At 46.4% G+C, this 21,154-nt stretch overlaps 1 protein-coding gene across 1 annotated transcript; it reads left to right on the top strand.

Moving 5' to 3' along the window:
- The first annotated feature begins 6,117 nt into the window (after positions 1–6,117).
- MED30 (mediator complex subunit 30) lies at positions 6,118–20,092 on the top strand. The gene is made up of 4 exons (XM_077493247.1): positions 6,118–6,374; positions 12,539–12,697; positions 16,750–16,860; positions 19,847–20,092. Exons 1-4 carry the CDS (start codon positions 6,192–6,194, stop codon positions 19,940–19,942), a joined length of 549 nt encoding a protein of 182 aa, XP_077349373.1. The 5' UTR covers positions 6,118–6,191; the 3' UTR covers positions 19,943–20,092.
- The last annotated feature ends 1,062 nt before the right edge of the window (positions 20,093–21,154 follow it).

Consider the following 21,154-nt stretch of genomic DNA (forward strand, 5'->3'; position numbering starts at 1 on the left):
CCAGAAAAACTAGTTTCCTTGTCAAAAGGACCAAGATGACGTATCGGCTCAAAAGGCTGTTTCTGTAAAGCCGATAGAACCAAATTCAAGTCCCAAGGATTCAGGAGCGACTTAAACGGAGGATTTAGCCATGTTACCCCCTGAATATACTTACGGACCAAAGAATGCAAAGCAAGTGGTCGTTGAAATAATACTAATAAGGCTGAGACCTGGCCCTTGATAGTACTCAAGGCCAGCTTCATCTTTAACCCCATCTGCAGAAAATCCAGGATTTTACCTATGGGATGCCAACCCCTGGATTCACACCAGGAAACATATGACTCTGGAGGCCGGCATCCTTGCATTAATCAAGGTAGACACCACTGAACCTGACAACCCATGTCTCTTCAGAATGTTGTTCTCAATAGCCAAACCATTAAATTTACCGCTTGTAAGGTAGGATGGAATAACGCACCCTGCGACAGCAGGTCTGGACGTGGTGGTAGGGTCAACGGGTCCTCTACCACCATCCTTATGATCTCTGAATACCAAGAACTTCTGGGCCACACTGGGGCCACAAAGATCACAGACTTCCCTTCCTGCTTGATCCTGCGAAGAAGCCGTGGAAGCAGCAGAATAGGAGGGAATGCATAAATTAGAGAGAACCGATCCCACTGGGTCACCAATGCATCTGTTCTGTATGCGAGTGGATCTCATGTTCTTGACACAAAGTTGTCTTGTTGTTGAACCTGGATGTAAACAGATCTATGTCCAGGATCCCCCATCTTTGGCATATAGCCCGCAAGATGTCAGGTGAAGGGACCATTCTCCCGGGAACAACTGCTGGCGACTCAAGTAGTCCGCCTGCCAATTCTCTATTCTTGGAAAGAGGACTGCCGATAGGCAAGGTACATTGTTTTCTGCCCAAGCCAGAATATGATTCACTTCTTTCTGGGCCGCACGACTTCTTGTGCCCCCTTGGTGATATATGCCACTTCTGTGGCATTGTCAGATTGGATCCTGATAGGACAATTCTGTAACCTGAGCGTCCAGACCCTCAGGGCCAAGCGCACTGCCTGAATCTCTAGAATATTGATGGGTAAGGTCATCTCTGATCTGGACCATTTCCCCTGGGCAGTCGCCTCTTCCAGGACTGCTCCCCATCCGGAAAGGCTGGCATCTGTTGTTATCACCTTCCATGTGACCGGTGGGAAGGATTTTCCCTTTTGCCGATTCTTGGTTCTTAACCACCGAGGCTCCGGTGCACCCTTGGCGACAGACACATTGGGAAATCCAGAGCTTGGACCTTCTTGTTCCAAGTCGATAGGATCCTGTTTTGCAGGATTCTGGAATGAAACTGAGCACCTTAGTCACTGGCGAAAAAACTGAGGTACTCCTGGTAAGGGGAGGGGTTATATAGGGAGTCAAACTTCCTGTCTAGGGTGTGCCAGTGTCCATCACCTGAAGGTGCCTATATAACCCATATAGTAACTACTATGGCGCTGTGTCCCGTGATGAATGATTAAGAAATACAGTAGTCCTTGATGCTAGCTGACCACGTGGCTACTGCTCCCAGTACCACATCTTCAGGCCCTGCCAGCCCTCCTGGCTGCAGCTGCCCCTCTCCACTGCAGGTGCCACCACAGTCCACTCCACTGGCTCTGCACCCATCCTAGACTGCAATCTCCCAGTCCTCTCAAGCTTGCCTCCCTAGTCCTCTCCTGACTGTGTGTCATTTACCAGCCCTCTTGGCTGCGACTTGTTGTGTCCCATCCGCACCCAAGCCCAGGCCCAAGGTCACCCCCCAGAGCTCCCTCAAAGGCCACGACAGCCTAGCACTCCATCTCCAGCTTCCTCCCGAGCAACCCCCCCCCCACCTGGGCTGACCCTGGGTATTTAGGGAGGCCTTCCCCCCTGCCAATCCAACTTGGGGATTGGTCAGGGCTCCTCAGAATACCCCAGGCAGCTCCACCTTTCCTCTCCTCCTTCCTTTCCGGAAGACACCATAACATTTTGGAAAGATGTGGGAGGTGTTGGTGATGCTGCCCGTGAGTCACCAGCTCTGCCCTGGGTCACTCCCAACTCAGATCAAAACACACACCCAGGCTTGGCTGCCAGGCAAGCCTGGAAATGTACCCATTCAAACAGAAAGCTAACCAGTACACTTCTAGCACACTTAAGCCTTGTACAATTGTTGGCCAACCGAGCGTCTGATTTTTGTCAAAAGGGCGTGTTCCAGGATCTTGTCTTGCATACTAACGGTACACAATTGTCGTGCAACAAACATGCACGTAGTGATGTACACGAGGAATTTCAGCTCTAGAGCGCCACCCCTTGGGCCCCTTCTGCTAATTTCGTGTTTGGTAAACATTGATTAGGAGCATGCGTGCTTGTACTTTACACTTTTGTGTGACAGATTTGTCTACTGACCATACAAAAATCTGTCGTCAAACCGTTGTACACCAAAAATTTACTATTTACATTTGCTGGCGGAAAATTGGACAATTGTCAAAAGGAGCGAACTAACGGTAAGATTTTAGGACAACAGTCTGTGAACAGATAATCCCCTGCCAACAATCATATCCTGTGAACGAGGCTTTAGAGAGGGCTTATATATATATATTATACACAAACCGACACTATGTTGTCAAAAGTATTGGGACACCTACCTTTACACGCACATGAACTTTAATGGCATCCCAGTCTTAGTCCATAGCGTTCAATATTGAGTTGGCCCACCCTTTGCAGCTATAAAGGTTTCAACTCTTCTGGGAAGGCTGTCCACAAGGTTTAGGAGTGTGTCTATGGGAATGTATGACCATTCTTCCAGAAGCGCATTTGTGAGGTCAGGCACTGATATTGGACAAGAAGGCCTGGCTCGCAGTCTCCGTTCTATTTCATCCCAAAGATGTTCTATCGGGTTGAGGTCAGGACTGTGCAGGCCAGTCAAGTTCCTCCACCCCAAACTTACTCATCCATGTCTTTATGGACCTTGCTTTGTGCACTGGCCCAAATCATTTGGTGGAGGGGGGATTATGGTGTGGGGTTGTATTTCAGGGGTTGGGCTTGGCCGCTTACTTCCAGTGAAGGGAACTGTTAAGGCATCAGCATACCAAGACATTTTGGACAATTTCATGCTCCCAACTTTGTGGGAATAGTTTGGGGTTGGCCCCTTCCTGTTCCAACATGACTGCGCACTAGTGCACAAACAAGGTCTATAAAGCGGTCTGGCTGAGCGAGTTTGGGGTGGAGGAACTTGACTGGCCTGCATAGAGTCCTGACCTCGACCTAATAGAACACCTTTGGGATGAATTAGAGCGAAGACTGTGAGCCAGGCCTTCTTGTCCAACATTAGTGCCTGACCTCACAAATGTGCTTCTGGAAGAATGGTTAATGAGTTTTATGGGCTTTCAAAATGCAGTTTTTCTGACCACAAAAAAGCTAAAAAACACTAAATGCTGATAAATGCGCATAAACGCTCTAAAACGTGTGTTTACTAGTGTCCAGCATTCTATTTTTTTCAATGCATTGTGGGAGTTTGGGAATGCATTGTGGGATTTTTGGAGTGTCCTCAGTGTGTTTTTTATTAAAAATGCCCATAACCTTTAACGCTAAAAAACGCTCATAAACGCTGGTACAAAACGCTGTTAAAATCGCGTTTTTCAACCAACGTTTTCTGCCAACAATCTGGCTCCCAGAAAAAGCTTTTTTGAGCTCCAGTGTGCATGGAGCATGCGTGTTTGTACTTTGTACAAAAGTCTGATGGTTTTGAGTACACACGATCGGACTTTGCTCCATTGGACTTATGTTGTCAAAAATTTTGTCCGTTCGCACAGCCAACAAAAGTCCGATGAAAACCGAAAAAGTTTGTCTGATGGAGTGTACACACGATCGGATGTTGCTCCAAAACAGTTAATTTGCATGTTTGTTGTCAAAAAGTCTGTTCATGTGTACGCAGCATTAAGCCTCATACACACGATCGGACTTTGTGCAAACTTTCCCATGGACTTTTGTACAAAGGTCGTTGGCCGTAAGTTTGTATTGCATACACACGATCTGACTTTTTAGGCAACAAACACGAACTTAAGGCCGTACACACGGTCGGACTTTTTGACAACAAACATGCAAATTAGCTGTTTTGGAGCAACATCCGACTGTGTGTACGCTCCATCGGACAAACTTTTTCTGTTTTCATCGGACTTTTGTTGGCTGTGCGAACGGACAAACTTTCTGGCAACAAAAGTCCGATGGAGCAAAGTCCGACCGTGTGTATGCAAAAGCATTGGACTTTTGTACAAGGTACAAACACGCATGCTCAGAACCAATGCAAAAGATCAGACTACAATACAGAAGTTGACCAAAGGTGGCGCTGGAGTCATTGAACGTCCTCTTTTGAAGTGGCGTCAGTACGTTGTGACGTCACTACGTTCGTGTTTGTTGTCAAAAAGTCCGACTGTGTGTATGTAATACAAACTTGTGGACCACGCCCTTTGTACAAAAGTCCACGGAAAAGTTTGTACAAAGTCCGACCGTGTGTATGAGGCTTTAGTGACGTTTCAACGTACTGACGACACTTCAAAAGAGGACGTTCAATTACTCCAGCACCACCTTTGGTCAACTTCTGTATTGTTGTCTGATCTTTTGCATTGGTCCTGAGTATGCGTGTTTGTACTTTGTACAAAAGTCTCAGTGTTTTGAGTACACACGATCGGACTTTGCTCCATCGGACTTTTGTTGCCAGAAAGTTTGTCCGTTCGCACAGCCAACAAAAGTCCCATGAAAACCAAAAAAGTTTGTCCGATGGAGTGTACACACGGTCGGATGTTGCTCCAAAACAGCTAATTTATATGTTTGGTGTCAAAAAGTCAGATCGTGTGTACGGGCCTTTAGGCTCATCCTTAAGGCCCGTACACACGATCAGACTTTTTGACAACAAACATGCAAATTAGCTGTTTTGGAGCAACATCCGACCGTGTGTATGCTCCATCGGACAAACTTTTTTGGTTTTCATCTGACTTTTGTTGGCTGTGCGAACGGACAAACTTTCTGGCAACAAAAATCAGATGGAGCAAAGTCTGATCGTGTGTACAGAAAACCATAGGACTTTTGTACAAAGTACAAACACACATGCTCAGAACCAATGCAAAAGATCAGACAACAATACAGGAGTTGACCAAAGGTGGCGGTAAAGAGCAGAAAAACCATGTGATTTGATGAAAGTTGGCTAAAAAAGTCCTGCTGTGTATGCAATACAAGTTCACAGCCGATCCCCTTTTTACAAAAATCCAAGGGAAAGTCCTATCGTGTGTATGAGGCTTAAAGTCGGAGTCCGCCGGGACTCCGCGTTTTTTTTTTTTAAAAGCCAGCAGCTACAAATACTGCAGCTGCTGACTTTTAAAATAGTGACACTTACCTGTCCAGCGCGCCCGCGATGTCGGCACCCGAAGCCGATCTCTAGATCGTCTCTCGGGTCCTGCTGCCGCCATCTTGGGTATGGGAATTAGGAAATGGAGCCTTTCGGCTTCATTTCCCGGTTCCCTACTGCGCATGCGCGAGTTGCGCTGCGCAATAAGGACGGTCCCCGCTGCCTCTGGGATCTGTGTGTTTCCCAGCAGGCAGCGGGGCACTTGCGGAAAGGGGCGGGCACTTGCGGAAAGGGGCGTAATCTACGCCCCTTTCCGCAGAGAGCTATCCCGGAAGTGGGTGCAGATACCTGTACTGTACAGGTATCTGCACCCCCCTCCCCCCTGAAAGGTGCCAATTGTGGCGCCGGAGGGGGGGAGGGTTCCGATGAGCGGAAGGTCCACTTTAGGGTGGACCTCCGCTTTAAGTCCTTTTCTATTGCAAAATACTGATTTTAACCTGCGTGCAATAATATTAAAACATTGCCATGGTAGGTAAGCGGGTAAAAGACTTCTGTAAACTATTTCTGAATGAAAAATCCCAGGATGAGGTTTATTATGCAGCAGCTGCTGAATTTTCATAACACTCACTGAACTGTAAGCATCTCCTAACACCCATTCCATCCATTGTTGTTATTTGTTATGAATGCAAATAAAGTTGTTGAATGGGGAGAAAAAAAAAGTCTCGGTCATACTGTGGTTGGCAGGAGGCGGAGTAGACACTAGAGATTGCGCGGCTCTTCTCCGCCATCTTGTGGAGGGCAGAGGTAATAGTAATTCGGCGCCGTGTGTGGTCAGGCCCGGTACGATATGTCCACTCCTCCGCTCTCCGGAGGGGGAATGGCGGGGGCTCCCGGGGGTTTCCCCGCTCCACCTCCCTCCTCCGCCCCCCGGGAGGTGAACACGGCGTCCCTGTGCCGGATCGGACAGGAGACCGTGCAAGACATCGTATTCCGCACCATGGAGATCTTCCAACTGCTGCGCAACATGCAGGTGAGCGCTGCGCCACGGACACTGCGGGCGCCATTCACTCAGCCCAGACCTGCCAGTCTGCAGATTGTATTGGAAGGATCCTGCCATGGGAGAGCCACTTCCTGTTAGAGGGTGACAACGCTCTGCTCCTGGCTCCTAGTTGTGTTCTTGGGTTGTCACTAGGGATAAGCCGGAGAGATCTGCTGGTTTCTATGCAGGAGGGGTCCTAAGAAACCTGCCTTAAAGCGAAGGTCCACCCTAGAGTGGAGCTTCCGCTCATTGGAACCCTCCCCCCCTCCGGCGCCACAATTGGCACCTTTCAGGGGGTTGGGGGGTGCAGGTACCTGTACAGTACAGGTATCTGCACCCACTTCCAGTATAGATATCTGCAGAATATACTCCCCTTTCCGCAGATATCTACGTCCCTTTCCGAAGGTCCCCCGCTGTCTGCTGGGAAACACATGGATCCCAGAGACAGCGGGGGCCATCCTTATTGCGCAGCGCGACTCGCGCATGCGCAGTAGGAAACCGGGACATTAAGTTGCAAGGCTCCACTTCCTGATTACCATAGCCAAGATGGCGGCAGCAGCACCCGAGAGACGATCGAGAGATCGGCTTCGGGTGCCGACATCGCGGGCGCGCTGGACAGGTAAGTGTCATTATTTTAAAAGTCAGCAGCTGCAGTATTTGTAGCTGCTGGCTTTAAAAAAAAAAAAAAAAAATGGCGGACTCCTGCTTTAAGAAATGTGACGCTACCATTGCTGGAGCTTATATATGCATGTGTGTATATTTAATAGCCACAAAGAGGATGCAGGAGATCAGCAGCCCTGAGGCCCCATTCTCTCCATAGGAGGTGTAATACAGAGGAGAGCGTTTGGCAGACAAACGCCTCCAAGTGAGTTGGGTGATTCCCAGCCGCTGATCATACAACCAGTGAGATGGGATAGGAGTCACCCGCCTGCAGATCAGCCAATCCTGCCAGAGGTGAGATTATAAAGTGTCCATAGGGATGAACACGGAGCAAAGCTCTCACTCCTCCCAGATCAGCGCCCAATCAGCTACCACCAGGGCATCCTGCACATAACAAAGGGGCGGGGATGCTTGTGATGACATTAACCAATCCGCTACCACCAAGGCATCCTGCTTGTAATAAAGGAGGTGGGGATGTGTGTGACCACATTGACCAATTAGCTACAACCAGGGCTTCCCGCACATAACAAAGGGGATGCGTGTGAAAGACTCGGGACATCCTGTTTGGTATTTCCGCCAAGAATCGGCTTCCCAAGTCCTGCAACACGAGACCGATGGATCTGGCTGTAGAGACCCCAAGGCCCAGACAACACCAGTCTTGGAGAACACCATAAAATTAACTGTTTTTTATTTTTAGAAACACTGAATTTATACAGCAAACCATCAGATAAGGGCTACTCCCGTTATCTCACAAAGGTCACCTTACACAGTAGAGCTAGTCCTACTATCATAACAATGACCTCCTTAGACAGCCCGGCTCCCCAGACAAACTTGCATAAGAAGCCACAAGCCCGGCCTGGTCCGGCCCCAGCTGCCCGTCTAACCTCACTGTCTCTACACCTGCTCTGTCCCCATCTCTCACGGATAGCTCTGGCAGGGGAAGGTTTTCTGAATCTTCCCCGGCTGGAGCACTTATGGCACCTATCTCTCAGGCCTCTCTTGGTACGCTTAGAGCATGTTCACATGGAAGGTCCACCGGACTTTTTCATCTGGGCACTTCGCTACCAGGTTGGTAGTGTCACATATTTGCTGCACTACCTTGTAGGGTCCCTGCCAAGAGGCCTGTAGTTTGTCCAACTTGGTAGGCTTGAGGGCAAGAACTTTCTGCCCTACAGCCAAGGTGCGATTCCGGGCAGTACGATAATACCACCACTTCCGCAGCCCCTGTGCGGTCTGAAGGTTCCCCTGTACGGTGTCTAAGTTTCTTCAGCCGGTCCCTGAGTGCTAGTACATATCCTACCACAGAGGTCTCTTCAGCCCATACCCCTCCTTTCCAATGGGCTCTAAGTAGATCTAGTGGCCCCCTCACCCGTCTCCCATACAATAACTCTAAATGGGAGAACCCCGTAGATTCCTGCGGCACTGCCCTGTAAGCGAACAGGAGGTGCAGCAGAAATTTCTCCCAATCCCGGTTAGAAGTTGCGAACATCCACAGCAATTGCTCTAGCGTTCCATTGAACTGCTCACATAGTCCATTAGTCTGGGGGTGGTAGGGAGAGCTGTGTATAGGCTTAATTCCACAGAACTTCCACAACTGCTGGTTTAGGTCCACAGTAAACTGTGTCCCTTGGTCTGAGATGATCTCCTGAGGGAAACCCACCCTGGCAAAGATTCGGAGCAGGGCCTCCACTACTGTCTCTGCATGGATGTTTGTCAGAAGAACTGCCTGCGGGTAACGAGTAGCATAATCTACCACCATTAAGGTATCTCTTCCCAGAGGGACTGGGTCAGGGTACCATGTCTACTGCTATCCGGCTAAAGGGCTCAGCTATCATCGGTAGGGGGTACAAAGGAGCTTTAGATCGGTCGCCTTCTTTCCCACACGCTGACAAGTATCACAGGTACGGCAATACTGTCTAATATCCCCAGTTATCCCTGGCCAGAAGAATAGTTGAGTCAAATGGTGAACAGTTTTGGTCACGCCAAAGTGACCAGCTAGGGGAATGTCATGTCCGATGCCAAGCAGATTGCGCAGATATTTCTGCGGCACGACCAGCTGTCGCTTGGGCACTGGATGAGATCCCTTCCCTTCGGTCACCCAATAAAGTAATTCCAGATCCCACTGCTGCCACCAAATGTGACGGACTTCGGACACCCTTTTGGGTATTTCCACCAAGAAGCGGCTTCCCAAGTCCTGGAACACGAGACCAATGGATCTGGCTATAGAAACCCCAAGGACCAGACAACACCAGTCTTGGAGAACACCGAAAAAATGAACTGCTTTATTTTTAGAAACGCTGAATTTATACAGCAAACCATCAGATAAGGGCTTCTCCCATTATCTCAGACAAAGGTCACCTTACACAGTAGAGCTAGTCCTATTATCATAACAATGACCTCCTTAGACAGTCCGGCTCCCCAGACAAACTTGCATAAGAAGCCACAAGCATATAGTGACCAGCTCTAATTTATGAACACATTAAAATACAGAGCTCTCCAGGGAATGGTTCTTCTGCAGCCCAGAGTCTGGTCAATGTCTTTGTCACAATCGGCTACAACCAGGACATTTTGCATATAGCAGAGGGGGTTGGGATGCATGTGACGACATTGACCAATCGGCTACAACCAGGGCCTTTGGCACGTAACAAAGGAGAGGATATGCTTGTGACATCATTGACCAATCATCTTTAACTGGTTCCCACCCGCCGTATAGTCAAGTGAAAGCCGGACGGGATCACCCTAGTTCTTGGTGGACGTCATATTACACCCTACCATTCTTGGCTCATGGTGAGCTGTGACACAGAGCATCATCGATCGGGGTAAAGCACCAATAACAGCGGCTCTTTACCACGTAATCAGCTGTGTCTAATCCCAGCAGATCACAATGTTAACACACTTGCAGGTTATCGGCATTGCTTTCCTCACGCTGTCACAGCCTGAGAAAAGGAGAGCCGGTAACCGGCTAATGTGAAAGGGGACATCTGCACTGATTATCGGTGTTCTGATTATCAGTGCAGCACCATCGGCGCACATCAGGGAAGGAGAAAAATTTACTTTTTGCAAAATTTTACAACAGAAAACTTTTATTTTTTTCAAAATTATAATTTTTTTTTGGTTTAGCTTTGGACCAAATCCTGAAGCAAACTGTCACTCCTGCTAAAATCGGCAACCAACCAGCCGCAAACTGGGCATTTGGCACATAAAAAGGGACGAGGTGCTGTGGCATCATTAACCAATCATTCTGCACATAACAAAGGGGCGGGGTGCTTCTGGTTCATTGACCAATCAGCTGCAACCAGCATCTTTTGTATGTAACGAAGGGGCTGGGATACTGATGACATCATTGACCAATCGGCTGTGACCAGTGTATTCTGCATGTATCAAAGGGGTGGGGATGCTTGTGACATCATTGACCGAATGTGGCCATGGTTGGTCAATGTCACAAGCATCCCTCTACCCCTTTGTTACTTGGGGCAAGGAATGCCCTGATTGTATGGGGATTTGGCGGATGTGACCCCCCTTGCTTCTGGGTTTGGTCCCATATTTCTCTCTAGTGACCCATTATAGACTGGAGATGAGCCTAAGTTTTCTCTAAACTCTTCTCTACCTGAACTCGCTCTCTTTTCCTCATGTCACACCCAGTCCACAGCTCATTGGAGTAAAAAAGGTTTGAGGGAATGCCCTGGTTGTGGCTGATTTGCCACAAGTGAGCAATTGCTTCCGGCTTTGCTTCAAACCTGCACTCATCCCTATGTGTCTCCTGTTTACAATTTTAGGTCTCATAGGATATTGTGCACAATTTCTCAGGTTACATTTTTTTCCCAGAGCTCAGTTTCATCACATAGATAAAATAATGCAACATAAGGAGTGAGACCCTCTTATAATGGCTGTGACAGGTGGGCTGATCTGGAATGTTCAGTGAACTCCCAACAATTAGGGGGTCATTCCGAGCCGTTTGGTTGCATTAAGGCAAATGAATGAGCTACCAATACACCAGAATGGGTCGGGGTTAGTGGGCATGAAGGAGGAGGGAAGGGATTGGGCTGGCATTTAATTCCGTGTATATGCTAGGGTTGCCACCTTTTCTTCAGGTCAAACCCGAACACTTTAGCGGTGCGCAGCAATTCTTCTTATAGTATAAACTATACATATATTTTGCGTTTAAATAACATTTTTAATCATATGAAGTTAATTACAAGAGTCCACAGAGTTCCCTTTTTCATCTGAATCCTCAGAGTTTCCTCTTACATCTGAACTCGCAGAGTTCCCTTACACTTTAAGGGGGGGGACTCTGCAGACTCTGTAAGGGAGACATAAGGGATGCTCTGTGAACCCTGATTTAAGGAGGAACGCTGAGAACTCTGTATGGAGAGGACTAATGTAAGGGGGAAGTGTTTCTGGTAACCAGAGCCCCACTTACATCAGTTTCCTGTATTCCCCTTTGTTCAATGTTCCTAGAGCCCCCTTTACATCAGAGTTCCCACTTACACTTTAAGAAGAGCTCTGTGGACTTTAATGTAAAGGGGAAATCTGATGTAAGGGGTGCTCTGAGAACCTTGATTTACCTTCGTGTACACACTCAGAGGCAGGAGAGAGAAGTGGGGAGACTTCAGCCACAGACAGGGATGGATGGTGAGCTCACTCACCTCTTGGTAGTCAGCACCTCTAGTCAGCTGTATCTGCGGCTGCTAGACTTCAAATTTCACACCCCCACTTCCCTTTCCTGAGGCAGCACGCCGCTTGGGATTACAGCGTGTGCAGACACAAAGGGGTAGGGACGGGAGGAAGAAGAGCAGCTCAAGCCTTCCCTCCTCTCCCGTCTGTGTGAGTTTGGGGGGGGGGGGGGGGGTCAGTGCTGGCTTTAGGCAGTGGGAAAGAGAGTGTAACAGACACTCTTGGCTTAGACAACTGCAGCCAGCAACCCTACTGGGAAGCCATAGTCCGGTCTGGATAATGTGTCCGAGTTTCAGGTGGTTTGAAACCCGGGCGCATGATTCAAAACCTGAACTGTCCGGGTGTCCATATGGGCTGTTCAGATGTGATAGAGAGGAAATGCTCAGCATAGAAACCCACAGAAAACCGAGCATGTGCAGAGTTGCCAACACTGCTCTGCAAAATCCCCAGCTGAATTGGGGACTTGGACAGAAGGGGGAGATAGCAGCAGCAGCAGCAGCAGCAGCAGCAGGATCAACCAGGTTTTTTGCAGAATACAGAAAACAAATCTCATAGTGACTGAGTATGAGAAGCATGTTACACACCAGTTGCTGATAGTTTTTTATGATGTGGGTTTAGTGACATTTTTAAGTTTTTTATTTTTATTTTATATATATATATATATATATATATATATATATATATAAAAATAAAAAACTTAAAAATGTCACTAAACCCACATCATAAAATATATATATATATTTTTTTTTTATCTCTTCTATGTATTTACTTTGATTTACAGATTTGCCTGTAATGTTGTGTGTTTTTTTTTTTTTTTACAGCTACCAAACGGTGTTACGTATCATACAGGGACCTACCAGGACCGACTGGGGAAGTTACAGGAGCACCTGCGTCAGCTTTCCATTCTATTCCGCAAGTTGAGGTTGGTGTACGACAAATGTAATGAGAACTGCGCTGGACTGGACCCCGTGCCGGTAGAGGTGAGTGGCTGCTGAGACTGTCGTGACCTCCCTGCTATCCTACAAAACAGTGCAAGCAGCCAAGTAGCAAGCAAAGCAGCGTCTGCATGGGTTCTGGGATGGCGGCGGGGGGGGGGGGGGGGGGTAGGAGTGGTGCTTGGAGAACTGAGACAGAACTGAAGTCAAGGCCTGTTTATGGGTTGTGGTCCAAAGGTACATTTTGCCAATCTTATGGTGTCTAATATTTGGTCCATCTTTTGCAAAAGCCTCATTAGAACAATAATCAGAACCTAGACATGTATTAAATCCAAATTTAAATTTTTTTTTATTATTGCAGCTCACCCATCATTGGAGGTGGTGATTGCATTCCGTTTCTTTTTTGGGTTTTTCCCTCTGTTTTTTCCTGGTGATCAGATCAGTAATATACGTCCTGTATTAGAGCACCCCCACTCTGGATGAAGGAGCACAGGGGAGGACCTTTGGACAGCAGCATTCAGTCTGGGGGGATGGGGGTGTTAGATGTATATATTCTGCTGGAGAACTTGTACTGTAAAAAACAGACTTGCTGGCCAGATCACCAGATAAAAATAGAAGAAAGTCTAAAAAAGAAAAACTACTGCAGCCATCATCTAAGAATTGGTAAGCCGCAATATAATGTTTGCTTTAATATACAATGGCTTGAAAAGGTATTCATATCCCTTTTAAATTTTACACATTTTGTGATGTTGCAACCAAAAACGTAAATGTATTTTATTGGGATTTTATGTGATAGACCAACACAAAGTGGCACCTAATTGTGAAGTGGAAGGAAAATGATAAATGGTTTTCAACGTTTTTTTTTTTTTTACAAATATCTCAAACGTGTGGCGCACATTTGTATTCAGCTCCTTCTAATCTGATACCCCTAACTAAAATCTAGTGGAACCAATTGCCTTCAGAAGTCACCTAATTAGTAAATAGAGTCCACCTGTGTGTAATTTAACCCCTTCCCGCCGAGCGTACGCAGATGTGCATACTCAGCTTCCGGGGGGTATACCAGGATGATGCCCGCACCTGCAGGCATCATCCCGGTACCGTTTTTTTTTTTTTTTTTTAGCGGGCGATTGGCTATCCAGCCATAACAACCGAAGCGGCTAAAAGCCGCTCGGCTGTTATGCCGGAGGAGCAGGAGGGGACGTCCCCCCCCCCCCCCACCGCCGCTGTTACCGGTGCTCCCGCTCGTTCGGGAGCACCGATTCAAGATCCGGCGCTTCCGGCTGCTGGGAAGGAACTGGAACGAAGCCGATCCTAATCGTAAACACGGAAGCGACATCATGACGTCTCTTCCCGTTTACTCAGCTGCCTATGGCGCCGGTTTTAAAAAAATATCCGGTATTCAGAATCGCTGTTTTCGGCGATCTGAATACATTGAAGTGTAAAGGAGGGGTGGGAGGTCTTTTAGACCCCCGATCCCTCCATAAAGAGTACCCGTCGCCACCTATTACTGTCACAAGGGATGTTTACATTCCTTGTGACAGCAATAAAAGTGATCAAATTTATTTATTTTTTTTTTAAAAACAATTTAGTCATTTTAATATAAATAAAAAAAAAAATTTAAAGCGCCTGCCGTCCCCGCGAGCTCACGAAGCAAAGAAAACGCATACGGAAGTCGCGCCCGCATATGTAAATGGTGTTCATATCACACATGTGAGGTATCGCCGCAATCGTCAGAGCGAGAGCAATAATACTAGCACTAGACCTCCTCTGTAACGCTAACCTGGTAACCGTAAAAATTTTTTTTAAAGTGTCGCCTATTGAGATTTTTAGGTACCGTACTTTGTCGTCAATCCACGAGTGCGTGCAATTATAAAGTTTTTTCCTCACCTTTTTTTTTCCCTCCTTCCTCTGGATCAACTGTGGGAATAGGATTGAGTATATGGGATTGTATTATATTTTTTATTTTATTTTATATGGTTGAACTAGATGGACTTTTTTCAACCTGACCAACTATGAGAACTTTAGTGAACAATCAGCATCATGAAGGCCAAGGAACATACTAGACAGGTCAGGGATAAAGTTGTGGAGAAGTTTAAAGCAGGGTTAGGTTATAAAAAAAAAAAAAAAAAAAAAAAAATCACAAGTATCTCAAGCTTTGAACATCTTCATGGAGCACTGTTCAGTCCATCATCCGAAAATGTAAAGGGTATTGCGTTTCTTCAGCAGGGACAGGGAAGCTGGTCAGAGTTGATGAGATGGATGGAGCCAAATACAGGGCAATCTTACGCCGCGTACACACGAGCGGACTTTTCAACATCCAAAGTCCGACGGACTGATTCCGTCAGACTATTCGATCGTGTGTGGGCTGCAACGGACTTTTGATTCGCAAAAGTCTGACGGACTTTAGAAATGGAACATGCTTCAAATTTTTCCGACGGAACTCCGCCGGACCCGGTCCCTTCGAAAAATTCGCTCGTGTGTATGCTATTCCGATGGACTAAAACCGACGCTAGGGCAGCTATTGGCTACTGGCTATGAACTTCCTTATTCGAGTCCAGTCGTACGTCATCACGTTCGAATCCGTCGGAGTTTGGTGTGATTGTGTGTGGCCAAGTCCGCTCAGTCGAAAAGTCCGTCTGAACTCTGTCGGAACTCCAGCAGAACTCCGGCAGGACTCCTTCGGAAGTCTGTCAGACATAAGTCCTCTCGTGTGTACGGGGCTTTAGAAGAAAACCTGTTAGAGTTTGCAAAAGACTTGAGGCTGGGGCGGAGGTTCACCTTCCAGCAGGACAACAACCCTAAATATGCAGCCAGAGCTACAATGGAATGGTTTAGATCAAAGCATATTCATGTGTTAGAATGGCCCAGTCAAAGTCCAGACCTAAATCCAATTGAGAATCTGTGGCAAGACTTTAAAATTGCTGCTCAGACACTCTCCATCCAATCTCACAGAGCTTGAGCTTTTTTGCAAACAAGAATGGGCAAAAATGTCACTCTAGATGTTCAAAGCTGGTAGAGACATCCCCAAAAAGACTTGCAACTGTAATTGCAGTGAAAGTTGATTTTCAGGGAGGCTGAATACAAATATACTCCACACTTTTCAGAAATATATTTACAAAACATTTTGAAAACCATTTTTCCTGAAGCGTCTTTCAGGACAGCACCCGAGAGATGGTGACTCCTCCCACCGGACCACAGGAAACACCTTCTTCCCCCAGACCTCCCTACCACACCTCAGTTTTTGTGTTTTCTCCGGCCCGGAGGGAACATCTTTTGAAGGGGAGCCAGCATCTCTTGGGTGCTCCTGAGACAGGGTCTCCTCTCTCTCTTTTTTTTTTTTTTTTCTCCTTTTTAGAGACCTCAGTCCCCCCCCCCCCCCTCAACCCGTCTTACCAGGGCTTTAGCAGCGGTAGGTTTGGGCTCCTCTTACCCCTTAGGTGCATGGAAGAGCTGCAGAAGATCCAATGACCCGATCCAGTATTTTGGGAGCGACAGCTGTGCATGCACTGCCGCCATTTTGCGTTGGCCCCAGAAGAATCTCGGCCGTGCCGGAAGTGACACTTCCTATTAGCAGGTTGCCGGGTCAGTGACCTAATCATTTTCTGGTGGCTGGACGCTGGGGGAGGAGGCAGGGCAGAAGCTGGCACCTATTTCTGCTTCTGTTGCAGTGGCATTATGGGAGTCCAAAAGTGGCGTGTGAAGCCATGTGTGGGCCACTGCAAACCTGCTATGGAGGATGTTGCGTCTGCAGCAGTGGAGACAGGCACAGGCCCCAGCAAGGCTCAGGTAGGGGGCAGTTGATTAAGTCTGCCCATTTCCTTTACTGGTCTCCCTTTTCTTTTCCCCTTGTAACGGAAGCCTGTCTGGGCACTGGAGGCTGTATTTTCTTAGTGCACCTTGTTGGGTGGTCCCCAGGCGGAGACTGGGTCTACCCCCCCCCCCCCCCCTTTTTTTGTCTTTTTTTTTTTCTCAGGCCCAAAGCTCCCAGGGAAAAAGAGATGCCCCTCATACAACTACTTTATGCTTCCAAATAGTATACTTGTCTTTGCTTAATGGCAGGCTAGGCTTAATGTAATGCTGCATCTGTTGATTTCCAGCAACTGATCCCTTATGTGGAAGACGACTACTGGAAAAATGATGACCGTGGGCCTGCCAGTCAGCTACGATACGCAAGTGAAGAACGAAGAGAAATCATGGAAGTAAATAAGGTATGGCAGCCATGTGCCTGGGCTACAAATGTCTATCAAAAGTTCTATCATCTTGTGTGCAGTGAGTGTGCTGGAGAAAAGTACCACACACAGTACTTCTTTCAACGCACACTGCTTGCACACCACCGCAGTTCAGTGGCATGAACCGGCCAGACTGGTAACAAGGCATTTTACATAGTCTAAGACACCCAGAGGTGTCATGAGATTGTACTGGAACAGCTGCCCAAGAATGTCCTCACCACACCTGATGGGAATAGACCAGGGACGTGCAGTCAGGGGAGGCAGGTGAGGCCCATAAACATATAAAAAAGAAACAAAAAATATGCTCAAGCTTCGAGGGTTGTAGCTTGGCGACCTAGGGTCACAGAGACCCCAAATAGGTAGCCAACGTCCTACCCCAACACTGGTCCTAGCACCTATGGTTCTGGAGATACGGGGCTCCTTGCACAGCCTGTCAGAAGCTACATAAAGCGCAGCCAGATTAAATACAAGCTGGCACACTCGTTTGCAGCAGACTGAGAGGATGAGCTCACAGGGCATCTCCTCACTTCCTGTCAGAGGCACTGACCTCAATGGACAGCTTGGAGCCTTGGACCAATGGTAAAGCACTATTGGTCCAAGTTGTCCAATAAAAATGCTGCAGTGGAGGCACGCCTCTCACTGCAGTGTAATAGAAAGGGGCATGTGTCTAAAAGACAAACGCTCCGTTCCAGCCAACCCCTCTTAACTACAAGTCAAAAACATGGGTTTATGGGTATAAGGTTTACCCATAATCTCATGTTTTTCTCACACAGTTAAGAGGGAGAATATTTTTTTTGCTAGAAAATGACATCTTTCACATTTATACAAAAAAAAAATCTGGCTAACGTTAGTGTTTTTTATTCATGAAACTTTTTTTTCCCCCCAAACAAAACAAGTTTGAAAAATTGCTGCGCAAACACCATTTAACATAAAAAGATGCAACGACTACCATTTTATTCCCTAGGGTGTCTGCTAAAAATATTCTATATAACTAGTAGAATTGCAATTGCCTACATAATGAGAATCGAATGCGTAACTTGCGAATATGTATCTGGCTCTGATACTAGCCAGTGCCTCACCGGTCACTGACCTCACTGCACGTCCCTGGAATAGACTCCTAATTGTACATGCATACAGATGCAATTCAATGGATTTGATTTTATAACTGAAATGTGATATTGTACATGCATATACGTACATCAGTGTTGTACCCAAATAAAATTTAATGTCCTTTTTTGTTTTTTACCCACAAATAGTTTTCTTTAGGTGGTATTTGATAATTTTTTTTTTTTTTTTTTTACTAGTAATGGTGATGATCATCGACTTATAGCGAGACTGCACTATTGCAGTAGATAATAGGACATGAAGACCCCTTTCACTCTGAAGGCAGTTTTCAGGCATTTTAGTGCTAGAAATAGCGCATGCAAAGCACCTGAAAACTGCCTCTCATGCCTCCTGAGTATGAAAGCCCAAGTGCTTTCACACTGGGGCAGTGCACTTGCGGGACAGAAAAAAAGTCCTGCAAGCAGCATCTTTGGGGTGGTTTGGGAGCGCTGTATACAGTGCTCCCAAACCGGCCCTGCCCATTGGAATGCATAGGCAGTGCTTCCACAGTGCTGCAACATGGGCGCTCTTAACCCCTTCGGCAGAAAAGCGCTGCTTAAACAGCGCTAAAGCGCCGCTAAAACTAGCGGCGCTTTAGTGCTAACACGGCTGTGGCCCCAGTGTGAAAGTAGCCTTACTGACACTTTGTGGGAATCAGTGACACTAATACAGTTATCAGTGCTAAAAATATGCGCTGACACTGGCTGAGATGGGGGTTAAATATCTAGGGTGATCAAAGGGTTAAATGTGTGCTGTTTTTACTAAGGGAAACGGAATCCATCCCTCTCTGCCTTCAGAACAGCAATCTGCCTTGTTAACATAGGCAGATTGCTGTTCTGTCTTCTTTACTGATGATCGGTTGGTGACCGGCACAAGCAGATCAACTTCTGCTGTAAATATTTACAACAGAAGTGGCATGCCAGCGCGCCCCCTGCAGGCGGACATACCAAATCATGTGTATATATACGTGATGCGGTGCACAGCTGATGCCCTGTAGCAGTAAGACTGCTCTAGGGCGGTCACAAGTGGTGACAGTATATTTTAAAGTCACCTCAGCCACCCCAAGCTTGATGGTTGTAGTTCTTTTGATTTGTTGTAATTATTACCATGCATTTAAGTGAAATTTCAGACTAGAACTATCTAAGCTTATATCTGTTTCCACCCCTCTTCTAACATCTATAACAGCCTTTCTCAACCTTTTCAACACAGAGGAACCCTTGAAATAGTTCTCTGGTCTCAGGGAACCCCTGCTAAAAATTAGAAGTCTATAACTCATGATACAATAGTGTGATGGTCAGTGGGAAGAATGGTCCTTACACTTGCGGTCATTGGGAAGAGTTACCTCCTTACAGATAGCTAAAAAGATCAATGGTGTCAGTGGGAACTTGTCTGAGAGGCAGAAATTGCCCAATGCTGAAGGAACCCCTAGCAACCTCCTGGAGGAACCCTGGTTGAGAATCACTGATCTATACTATCTGCCCTGTAGAATATGCTTATACATATTTATTCTCGGGCTGCTGCAGTCCGGTCACATGATTGGCTCAAAGTGGCCAACTTCAAGGAAAAGGGGGGACTGCTGACAACAGATGCCCCATATTAAGCCTATGGGTGACGTCACCACCCAGGCTTTCCGTCCATTGTCGCCGATCTCCCCTCTCTCCTGAAGCTGACTGATGGGGGAGGCCATGTTACTGGACTGGAGCACCCTGAGAATAGGTAAGTATAAGTAAGCATCTTCCTTCTACAGGCTAGTTAATATAGGAGTAGAAGGTGGGTGGGGGGTGTTTGTAACTTAGTTGTAGACTTGAATTTCACTTTAAGATTTCTAGACTAGTGATGCCATGTTTTCTTTCTCTTGCAGAAATTAAAACAGAAGAATCAGCAGTTGAAGCAAATAATGGATCAGTTACGGAATCTTATCTGGGATATAAACGCAATGCTTGCAATGAGAAACTAATATCATCCTGATATATAATTATTTTTTACTTATTTTTTTTTTTCGTTTTGTGTAATAAATACTGTTTCATATGAGCTGTGTTTGGAGTAATGTGTTGTAAAATAGTATTTATATTTTATACCTGATTAAAAAAAAGTGACATTTCTTGGGCATGCTCTTCACTTGACGTCTGTTTAATTCCCAAGGCCGCTGAATATAGATATGGTGTGAGCTTTTCTTCTTTTTTTTATTTTTATTTTTTTTTCACAGTCTACTTGTGTAAAAGGGATTTTTATTGTTGCCTTTTTTAGATTTCTTTGATTACATTTTTTTGTGGTTAATAATATTAAGAAGTTAAGCTCAAGGATTCAGGATGTCCTATTGTCTCCCACTCTAAGCCCAAGTCCCTAGATTAGAACATATTTAGGCTGCTGGTGTGCTATTGGATTGAGACACTTCTTCCTTCCTTTTTTTTTTTTTTTTGGAAATGCATAGTTATTTGATCTGCCTCCTACTTTGAAACTTACTCTCAGGTGCTTGGGCAGCTGCTGGGATGCATGCTTGTAGCGATGATTATGTAACTTTCATGTGATCTTTCACAGACATAAAAGGCTGCCAAGAAGTTACTTTTGCAAACCAAAAGGCTAGGCTGACAGCACAATATAAAGCAGTGGCGGTCAAGCAGAAAATTATAGTTGGACTCTAGTGTGGCTCCTGACACCTCCAGAAGGCAGCACAAAAGCCTACTTCGACACCCAAAATTTTTTGGCTCGGCTGCATTTTTTTGCAGCATATCGCAATGTACATGTATGAAGAAGTTGGGAGTACAAACACCCCAACCATTGGTGTCAGTGTATGCAATAATAACCCCCCAGCACTGGGCTCAATGGATGCAATAATAACCCCCAGCACTGGGCTCAATGGACGCAATAATAACCCCCAGCACTGGTTTTAATGAATGCAATAATAGCCCCCAGCATTGATGTCAGCAGTGATATTAACACCCAGCAGTGGTAGTAATATTATCTCTAATAGTACATTTTATACCCCTGTATGTTGTGGTCTTTGAGGAACCCATCTGTTTTTTTTTTTTAATTATCAATGCTCCCTGCTGATGGCACTGCTTGTGGAAGAGAATTCCACATCCTTACCGCACTGACAGTAAATAACTCGCTACACAGTTTAAGTTTAACCTCTTCTCTTCTAATTTTACTGAATGGCACGTGTCGTATT

This window comes from Lithobates pipiens, unplaced genomic scaffold, assembly GCF_037356315.1.
Source record: "Lithobates pipiens isolate NorthernLeopardFrog02 unplaced genomic scaffold, aLitPip1_a1.2 Scaffold_19, whole genome shotgun sequence".
Classification (NCBI taxonomy): Eukaryota; Metazoa; Chordata; class Amphibia; order Anura; family Ranidae; genus Lithobates; species Lithobates pipiens.